Source organism: Pongo abelii, chromosome 15 (assembly GCF_028885655.2).
Source record: "Pongo abelii isolate AG06213 chromosome 15, NHGRI_mPonAbe1-v2.0_pri, whole genome shotgun sequence".
Taxonomy (NCBI): Eukaryota; Metazoa; Chordata; class Mammalia; order Primates; family Hominidae; genus Pongo; species Pongo abelii.
The window spans coordinates 98,150,620-98,161,313 of NC_072000.2; the positions used below are offsets into that span (position 1 = coordinate 98,150,620).

General features: G+C 52.5%; 1 protein-coding gene across 4 annotated transcripts in view; it reads right to left on the bottom strand.

The window, feature by feature from the left end:
- PRIMA1 (proline rich membrane anchor 1) overlaps window positions 1-9,772 on the bottom strand; it is a 74,818-nt gene extending 65,046 nt beyond the window's left edge. For 3 of the 4 annotated variants that reach the window (XM_054530445.2, XM_024231740.3, XM_054530447.2), the window contains exons 1-2: window positions 9,098-9,772; window positions 8,312-8,435 (exon numbers count right to left, since the gene is read on the bottom strand). In XM_054530445.2, the coding sequence (XP_054386420.2) occupies window positions 8,312-8,404 (93 nt within the window). In that variant the 5' untranslated portion in view covers window positions 8,405-8,435; window positions 9,098-9,772. The remainder of the gene's footprint in view (window positions 1-8,311; window positions 8,436-9,097) is intronic. The other variant, XM_054530446.2, reaches the window with a different exon arrangement.
- Window positions 9,773-10,694: the final 922 nt, after the last annotated feature.

Below are 10,694 nucleotides of genomic sequence, written 5' to 3' on the forward strand. Positions count from 1 at the left end.
AAGGCAACTAGAAGCTGAAACAAGCCCAGGCCACCCCGTCCCCTGCCAGGCTGGGACTTGGGATTCCTTTCCAAGACCAAGGCAGGAAGAATCAACAGAAGTCGGATTGGTTCAAAGGGGACAATGTTGTTGGCGGCTGGCCTGGCTGGTTGGAGACCAAGGTTTTCTTCCTAGCTTTGCCAGGGACCCTGGGCAAGTGACCTGGATATGAATGAGAAGTAGGCAAGAACTTGAAGGTTAACTGGTAGAACTTCCCCACTGTACAAATGAGTAAACTGAGGCCCAGGCAGAAGTAGCTGCCCAAGGGTCTCACACTTGGAGAGTGAGACCCTTTGCTTCCTTTGTAATCTAAGCCCAACCGCTTCTCCTGTCTTCCTTGCTACAGCCCAAGGCCAAGCCCTGGCCTTCTCTCCAGCCCTCACTCCTGATGGCCTTGTCATGTCTACTCTGGGGCAAGGCCCCCCTCTCTTGGGGAGAAACCTCACCCAGAGAGGCCTCTGCTCCTGTGTCCCACGTGACCAAAGGGAGCAGAGCAACCTGCTTGATGCTCTCCACTCCGTATCCAGGTGGTCTTGTGGGAAGGGCACCCCTTCAAACCACCTCCATCCCCCCAGCAAGGACCCAGATGCCAACCCACCCCTCGTGGGATCATGTGGCCTACAAGGTCTGCAAAGGGCGATCCCTGACAACCTCTCTGGCCCCACTTCGTCCCATGCTCTCTCCCCATCTCTCTGCCCTCATTCTCTCCTTTCAGTTCCAGGCCCCTGGCCTCTGCAATTGCTGCTCCAGTGGTGGTAATGTTCTCCCATCCCTACCCTGCTGTGCCCCTGACTCAGCTTGGCGATGACCTCACAGACGTGTCTCTGACCTCTTTATCCAGCCAGATCCTTTTGTATGGGCTCTCCTGGCACCAGGTTCCCCTCTAGGGGCAGAAAGCTACATTTGGATGTTACCTGGTTCATACCTATGTTCACCATGGCACTGTGAGCTCGCTGAGGGCAGAGCAGGCCTTGTTCGTTCTCTCTCACTATCGTAAATCACCACTTAAGGGAATGCCCACCATTTGATAAATCTTTGGTGAATGAATGAATGAATATGAAAAACTGGGCCACAATCCACGCCTCTTGAACCTTGGCCTGGTGTTTTTCCAGCACCAATCTCAGCTTCCTCATCTGTCAACGAGAAGGGTAGCCGGAGTGAGCTGGGCTCCACCAGCAGTTCCCAGCCCTGGCTGTACATTGGAATCTCCCTGGTGGTTTTTAAAAATACCCATGCCTGAGCCACACCGATTAAATCAGAATTTTGCAGGTGGAGCTGGGCCTGGGGATTTTGTTTAAGCTTCCCACGTTAAACTTCTTATGCAGAGCCAGCATGGGAACTAGGTAGATGGATTAGACTGACTGCCAGTGTCCCACGCTATACAGAGTGCCATAAATCCAAGAGTCTGGTGTTTCATGCCTGTCTCAGGGAACAAGCTGGTTTAAAAGCACAAAGAGTTGCCAGTCACCCTCCACCTCCTCGACAGCCACGGTTGATTTCTCTGTCATCTCTGAGCCACTGGAAACCAGAACTCCACTTTCCCTGCAACTAGCCATGTGTGGCCTGCCTTTGAATGCTGATCCAGCCCCTCTGTCACGTGGCAGGGAGAGCCCCCGGGGCTGGGAGGCTCCCATTGCACCTGGAAGATGTGGAGAAGTAATGTGGGTAATGTCCTCTGGGGTGGCAGCAGGAAGTGAGCTGATTTATAGCCCCGGCTTAATATCTACCAGGCTAAGAGGCTCCTGCTCATCACCTTTTAATGTTTTTAAAAGGCCATTGACTGCGTTTCAAACCCTGGAAGGCAATCTTCTCTCCCACTGGGAAGAGCATACCGTCTGATGGTGGCCTCTGCTCAATTATTTTACAGAAATGATTAACTCCTTACATGTCAGTGGGAAATCCACCGGCTTCTAGACCGGTGCCATTGTTAGACGTCCCATCATTGAGCCTGTGCCCCTCTAGATTCTGACCTTCTGAGACCCTGGGGTTTGCTGAAAGCTTCATTCTCCTAATAGCTGGCCTCTGAGACCACTTCTCCAATGCACTCTACCAAGTGTGTGAGCTTCAAGCAATACCATTGCCAGTGTAATTATTTTCTCAATCTCCAAGGTGCAATTTATGAGAGAGAGTTCAAGAGGAGCACGTTTGTTTAACCTGGCCCAACACAATGACCTATTTTTGTGAGAGGATATGAAGGCACAGATGTATAAGGGTGTTTAATGTGATGAAGTTCTAGGCAGAAAAATCGGGGCCAAATTTCAAGGCTGCAGGAGGAAGTGAAGGAGCACACTGCATTTAAAAAATTGATAGTTCTTGCCTGGAATCCCAGCACTTTGGGAGGCCAAGGCGGGCAGATCACCTGAGGTCAGGAGTTCGAGACCAGCCTGGCCAACATGGTGAAACCCTGTCTCCACAAAAAAAAATGCAAAAATTAGCCAGGGTGGTGCACGCCTTTAGTCCCATCTACTCAGGACGCTGAGGCAGAGAATGACTTGAACCTGGAGGTCAAGGCTGCAGAGAGCCAAGATCATGCCACTGCACTCCAGCCTAGGCGACAGAGCAAAACTCCAGTCTCAAAAAGTAATAAGGCCGGGCGCGGTGGCTCACGCCTGTAATCCCAGCACTTTGGGAGGCCGAGGCGGGCGGATCACAAGGTCAGGAGATCGAGACCATCCTGGCTAACACAGTGAAACCCTGTCTTTACTAAAAATACAGAAAAATTAGCGGGGCATGGTGGCGGGCCCCTGTAGTCCCAGCTACTCGGCAGGCTGAGGCAGGAGAATGGCGTGAACACGGGAGGCGGAGCTTGCAGTAAGCTGAGATCATGCCACTGCACTCCAGCCTGGGCAACAGAGCAAGACTCTGTCTCAAAAATACATACATACATACATACATACATACATACATACATACATAAAATTGATAGCTCTGGCCAGGTGCGGAGGCTGACACCGGTAATCCCAACACTTTGGGAGACTGAGGCGGGCGGATCATTTGAGCCCAGGGGTTCAACATCAGCCTGGGCAATAGAGTGAGACCTCATCTCTACAATTTTTTTTTTTGATTAGCTGGCCATGGTGGCACACACCTATAGACCCAGCTACTCCAGAGGCTGAGGTGGGAGGATTGCTTAAGCCCAGGAGGTTGAAGCTGCAGTGAGCTATTACAGTGCACCACACTCCAGCCTGGGCAACAGAGCGAGAACCTGTTTCAAAACAAAACAAAACAAAAAAAATCAATGGTTCTCAGTCTCTTATATAAGGGCCTCTCTGAAATGTGAGCAGGCACAATTGCTTAGCCAACTGTTCTCACAAAAGGATCACGTTTGGTCCGTCCTTATGCCTGATGGCTAAGCCCCCACTGCAGTGTCCTGATAGTTTGGTCCAGTCCAAGCCTGTGGCGTCTGAGCCTGCCTCGACTCTGGGTTACTCAGACCCCACATCCACTTGCTAGCCTCTCTGCATCCTTCAAACCCATCTCTTGAACAGCCTTCTTGGGTGTTCATGCAAGAACAGGACTGAGATTTCTCTCTCCCCTTTTTTTGAGACAGGGTTTCGCTATGTTGACCAGACTGGTCTCAAATTTCTGGGCTCAAGCAGTCCTCCTTCTTGGGCAAAACCATCCTAAACCCTCCCTCACCCCAAATTAGACTCACCTGCTCAGTGCTGCTGCTTTATTCTGCAAACACTTCTGTCTGGGACATTTCCGTGCTATTTTGTAATGTGTGTTTCTCTACATTAAGTTGTGCGTGTCTTAGGGCGGGCAGGTAGATGAGTACTTTATTAATCCTGAATAATCATGATTTTCTGAGCCCTACTATGTGTCCGTCATGGGTTCATGCTCCCATTTTGCCCTGGGCATAACCGGGAGAGATAGGTGATATTATCCACTCTTAACAGGTGGCCTGAAGGCTCAGCGAAGCTAAATGATGTACCAAAGTTGCCCAAGCCCCAGCATTCAGTTGGAGCTCAGTGAAAAGGTGCAAAGCCCACCAGTGGAGAAACACAGGATCTGTCCCATTCCCCAGTGCTGGTTCCACTTGGAGTTTCTGTTGATTGGCAGTGTCGTATTTAGACCAATAGAGAGGAAGCCTCGGGTGTCTGAAGCTTGTCTCAACACCTGGCGTTTGGTTTCTATCCTGGGGAATTTCAAAAGGAGAAGGAACTTTCCCCTGAAGTAACATGCTCTTAGCTGGACTTCGTTAAGAAAGAGCAGAGGCCCAGAAAGGTTAGTGACTTGCCTAAAGCCCACAGAACGCAGGCTGGTATCAGTACTTCCTGGGACCACTGCTTATTCCCGTTTCACCACCATCTGCCTTCCAGGCCCTATTCTGCAGCCAGAATCCTGTAAATGCTGTAGTCTTGAGAGTGGGCTGAGGCACAGGTATGTCCTGGAGTCTCCTGGATTTGGTACCTGTAGCAGAGGTCTGAGGGACACAGTGTTCCCGCATCAGTTCCCTCTTCTCCAACCACCATCCTGCTCCTGGCCAATCAGTGTCCTACCACCGTCCTACTCCTGGCCAATCAGTGTCCTACCACCGTCCTACTCCGGGCCAATCAGTGTCCTACCACTGTCCTACTCCTGGCCAATCAGTGCAGTTTTGGGTCCAGCAGACGTTGCCTCCTAAATCATTCTTGAATCCATCTACTCCTCTGTTTCCTTTGCTGCCACCTGAACCAGGCCACCATCAGGTCTCCAGTGGGCAGTACCTGCCTCTCATCTAGGGTTGCCAGATAAAATATAAGACACCCTATTACATCTGAATTTCAGATAAACAACAAATGATTTTAAAGTATATCCCCAATATTATATGGGAGAGATGCTAGAAAAACAATTTGTAGTTCATTTGAAATTAAAAGTTAACTGGATGTCCTGTATTTTATTTGCTAAATCTGGCCACCCTCCTCTTACCTACCTCTTTGCCCCTGCCTTACCTCCTCCCTGCATCCATCCTTCATGCAGGAATTGGACTGAGATTTCTCTCTCTCTCTCTTTTTTTGAGACATGGTTTCGCTATGTCGTCCAGGCTGGTGTCGAATTCCTGGGCTCAAGCAATCCCCCTGCCTTGGCCGCCCAAAGTATTGGGATTACAGGTGTGAGCCACTGCAACCAGCCTGGACTGAGATTTCTAAAATACCAACCTGAGATTGTGTCATCTGTTACTTAAAATCCTTTACTTAAAACGACATCCATAGCCCTCAGGATCAAGTCCAAACTTCAGGACACTATGTTAGTGGCTTACAAGGGTGGCCTTACCTGGTGCTTCTTTCCCCTGGGTCTTCCAAAGTCCCTCTCTCCTCTGGCCTTGGGCTGTTCCCTCTGCCTGGACACCTCACCCTCATTTGCATCCTAACTTCTCATCCTTCATGTCTCAGCTGAAGCACCACACCCTTGAGGCTTCTATGATTCTTGCCCCGGGTCCAAACTGTTTGCTCTTGCTGAGCTCTCTTGATGATAATTACTTGTTTAATTAGCTCTACATTGTCAAACTATCAGTGCCACGAGGGAAGAGGCCACTAAGCCCCTTGCACTTAACAAAGGGCCTGGCATACAGTAGGTGCCCAATAAATGCTGCCGAATGAATCATCAAAGCTGCAGAGACTAACCACAGAAGGGGTTCAACATCACTTGGGTCTGGGGTGGCTCCTCATCAGCACACAGAGACCCATAAGGCCAGATAAGAGGCTGTCTCTCTAACTATTGCTTTAGGAGGGCAGCCACAAAGATGATGGCTTCTGGCATCTTTCATGGAGACAGGCCAGCACCACGGTAACTTGATGAGACACACTCCTGTCACACCTAATAAATTTGCCAGCCTGTCATCCTTTTCCCTTGCAAAAAAAAAAAAAAAAAAAGAATCATCTGGAAGTGAACTTAGAAGAACCCTAAATCACAAAAGCTCAAAATCTCAATTCCAGACACACAAAAGAACAGGGGGAAAGGCTAAGGAATGCTCCCACCAACCTTTCTGGCAATTTAAATGTCGTCTGACTTTAATGATTAAGTTTCTTATCAACTAACAGCAGCCAGAGGCTTAAGGCTGATTGCAAGGTAAGAACCTGGTGCTTTGGGGGACCCCAGGTCTCTTGCCTCATCGACGATCCCATTAATCACAGGACTTTGTTATGTTGGCCTTGTCCTTCCTAATGTTCTTCTGGCAAAATGCTCATGGAAGGGCAGATAGCTCTTGAGTTTGCTTTCCAGATTAGAGAAACTCCTATGACATGACAGATTTTATTTTCCCCACTTAAAGAGAAACACATGGCTTCGTGCATTTCCATTTTTCCTCTTCTCTCCTACGTTCCCTTGGATTTAGCTCTTTTGCTTAAAGCCAGATCCATTCATTCCAAAACCCCTTTCCCTTGATTTCTCTGTCCCTATCATTTGTAAATTAATTTTTCCAGAGCCTCAAGCCAAGATTTTACCCATTCTACTTGTCTGGAGGGTTCCTTTTTAAATTGATTTTTATGAAAATTGATTTGTATTGAGTAAGAGCATCTGAAATACACCCACACACCCACACACACACACCCCTGCACACACACACACACACACACACACACACACACTTGCTTGTGTAAGTACTGCCTGGCTGAAGGACACTTAAAAAACTGAACTGCTTTCACAAAATTATTTCTTCTGGGAGGAGTGCAGGGTGCTTGTGGGTCTTCTGTTTAGATCCTACTAGCTCACACAGTAGAATTCTAGTCTTGGAGACTGACAACCTCACTATGTTGCTTCCCACCCCAGCTGAAGGTGTCTTATGGAAGAGAGAAAACTGTAAACAAATGAATCTAAAAACTAAGTGAACTCAATATCTGAGGTTCAGCTAAAAGTTGAACAAGGGAAGCTGGTCCCAAGCCACTGAAGTGTTTAGAAGTGACAAAATCATGTTTCCTGAGGAGGCACAGCTGAGTTTAATAACTGCTGTTTCACACGTTAGACAAAGCTGTCAATTCCAAAAGGACAAGAATTGTGAGTGAGATGGAGGCAAGCCAGAGAAGAGAGCAGAAGATGGGGCCTGGGAGTGGGGGGTGCTGAGCAGCGTCTGACCCTGGCTCTCGATGGGCAGTCACCCAGGCCATCATCCAGGCAGGACTGACTGAGCAAGCTCTCGGCAGGGCCCCATCATTTGGGGCAGCTCATGGACCGTGGTAGACTGGCAAGTGGTCTTGCCCCCATCCCTTTTTTTCTTGGTCTGTCACCCCTACTAGTACAGAGCAACCATGTGAATGGTCCCCAAACCCCAAAATGCCATCAGGAGAACATGAGGCTACAAATACCCCAGAGTGGATCCTCAATGCCCAAAACAATGAAAATGTCCTCCAGAGCCTGCAGAAAAAATGTCAAACAGACCACGCAGTGATCAACAGAGTACCTGGTCAGCCAGGCAGAAGAACGGCATTACTATTACTCCTGTCAACAATGGCAGCAACCACTACCGGTTAGTTTCATCATGGACCTGGCACTGCACTTAGTAATCCTTACATGCATTTATCTCATCAAGTACTTATAACAGTACAGTCAGGAAGAAGAAACTAACTCTCAGAGAGGGTAAGTGGGTTGCCTAAAGCCTCCCAGCTGGTGAGGGACGGAGCTGAAGCTCAAATTTCGCAGCTGACGTCAAAGTCCACCTTGTCACCATGTCACCAGTGACCATGCACATTCTGGGGGGGACTAGGGACCACCCCATTGAACCCCCTCTCTGACCCTAAGAGGTAACTCCAGTTAGTGGCTGCCTGGCCTCTGCCCTCGGATTTAAGGGACCCAGGGTGAGAGATTCAACCCTGGGCAGTCCTGACAGATGGGCCACCACGCATTATCTGTCTACATCCTCAACTCTGATACCTACAAGAAACACGGCTGCCTTCCGTGTTGAAAACCAGTTTAAGAAAGCTAATTTGAAGTTCATCAGTGGTTCTGGTGGGAAAGAAATAATATCTATCCTTGGGATCATTTTTCTTTGTAAGTTTGCTTCTTTGCTGAATTTCTGCCCTAGAATGTTATCATCGGAAGGTATTCTCTGAGCCCCTTTCCATTCCAAGGCCAGCCCGGTCCTGCAGGCTTTAGGCCACAATCGAAGCCTCTCTTTGGAGTTTCCTATCTTTTCAGGGGTAGGGTATAGGGGACCGTAGCAGCTTTTCTTTTCCCAAGCTCTTCCGAGAACCAATCAGTGGGGTGGCTGCAAGAAGCCAGGGTCTCAGGAGGGAAGGGACAGCTCGCCCCTCACCCAGAAGGCCCTCCCAGCCAGTGCGCAGCCGGCGCGTCTCACCTGCACGAAGCCCCAGAGCGGGTGGAGCGCGCAGTGCAGCAGCAGCGAGGACCAGCAGCAGCCACGGCGCAGCACCAAGTCCCGGAGGAGCATCTCGGCCAGCGGCGCCCGCTCCTGGGGCGAACTGTCAGGAGAGCAAGGCTCGGGTCAGGCTGACACCGCGCAGGCACTTTCGCCGCCGCGCACCAACACACCTCCCAGCCCGGGTCGGACGGGCACGCCCCGCACCCAGGGGCACCCTAGTAAACCAAGCCTGCACTTACACTCCAGCTTACACCTTCACTGACTCTTCGTGAATCCCAGAATTCACACCCTTTTCTCATGCACATCCCCAGAACCCCGCGTGTACACTTTAGCTCCGCGCCCAGCTCCAGAATACTGCGTGCATACCTTGGCCCCATGCACACCTCCAGAAACAGCCAAGCACACTTACTGCGCCCCGTTAACCCCCATACAACTCACTCTCACTGTGAGCACACTTCAAACCCGGCGGGCACTACTCACCTGCGCGCACACCCACAGAAACAGCCGTGCACACCCACTGATCCCCGTGCGCACCCACCGACTCCTGCCTGCACCCTCGCTGACCGTGCATGCACGGCCCCAAGAAATCTCACGCTGCGGGCACCCTCACTGCCCTGCCGGCCTCATTGCGCACACTGCAACATAGGCACCTCCGTGCGCTGCCCCTTTGCACGCCTCCGCCCAGCCCCGATCTCCCGCTCCCGGGCGTGGGTTCCCCCACGCCTCCATCTCCGCCCGCACCCTTCCAACGCCTCACGCTACCTTGCCTGGCGGCGGCCCCAGCCGATCCTTGGCTCGGGGGAAAGAGGTCCGCGTTACCCCCGCGGCGGCTCTGTTTCCCAGCCGCCGGACAGCCCCCATTTAAAGCCAGCCGCCTCCCCAGTCCCCCGCCCTCTAGGCGGGGCCTCGGTCCTCACCTTGGCGGCTGCGCGGGCGCCCGGGGGCTTCACATGCCGGGGAGGAGCGCCCGGCGCTGGAGCAAAAGTTTGCGCGCCGGTTGGGCCTCCCGGGCCGCTGAGCAGAGGACCAGGAGCGGCGTCCTCGCACGGGGCGCAGGGCGCGGTGGCTCCGGACTGCGCCTAGCCGCGCGCGGGGCGGGAGGGGCGGCACCCCGCTCCCAGGGCCCGGGCTGGCCGCCGAGGCGGAGGCAGAGGGAGGGGAAAGTCTCCTCCAAGCCGCCTGGAGCCGGCCGCGCGAGCCCTCCCCGGGCCCGCGTTGGCTCCCCGCCTTTCCTGGTGGCGCCGCGCGGCTGCCCGGGGCAGTGGGGTGCCCGAGCTCTCTGCTACCCTCACGCCGGCCCGCGAGAGGCAGCAGCTGGAGGCGCCGGCAGGGAGCTCCCGCTGGGGCAGCAAAGCCGTGGGTGGAGGCGAAATAAATAATGCACGAAAAAGGAAAACAGACGTGAGCCGAGCCAGAGCCTCTCCCGCCTCCCGCCCGGGGCTGCGCTCCCGCCCGCGCTTCCCCCGCCGCCGCCGCCGCCGCCAGCGCCGCTGCAGTGATTCCTCGTCTCCATCTAGCGAGGCTATTGTGTATTGGGCGCTTAATTATTTATTCACCCTGGAGGCCGAGGATTCCCACTTCCATGGGGTTTTTGCCCTTGCCTGCGCTTCCCCAAGCCTCTCCCGAGGCTGCGGAAAGGTGGCGAGGACTGACTTGAGACCCTTTTTTGCTCTCCATCCTTGAGGACTCTCCCCGCCGCACTCCCCGCAGGCTCTCCCGGGCGCCCGGGCTGAAAGGTGCAGGCCGCCCCTCTCCCGGCCATGGGCCTTGTCGTCTCCTTTGTAGTCCCAGCAGCAGAAACTCTTGCAACACTGGGCTGCGGCTGGGAAGGAGTTGTGACGGCCCTGGGGAGAACATTTCTACCACTGCTTTTCCTCAACCATCTGCAAACTCCTCTGTTTGAGGCAAGGTTATCAACAAGTCGGTTCTTCGGGAAGTAGCCTGGTTACATCTCTTTCAGACAAGCTGTTCCTAGCAGCATTACAGGCATGGCGCGGCCACTCTGCTCTTGTGGTGGAAGCACTTTGTAAGCGCTTTGACTGATGGGGGGCGCCTTCCAGAAGGCCCTCAAGGCCTGGACAATCCTATTTTTAGGTTGGATGAGAGAACCAGGGGCTTAAGACACAGAGCTGAGGGTCAGATACTACAGCGCATGCATGGAAGAGACATTTACTGAGCACCTTTTCCCAGTATTTGGACACCCATAAGCCACTCATGTAAACACATACTATAAACGCTGGTTTGCAGAGTATAAACTGCCTTGCAAGCCAGCTTTCAGAACAATGTCTTAGCGGCCTCCTTCATGCCAGAGCGCCGCCCCGAGGCTCTTTGCCACATAAATGCTGCAGATTGCACCTCA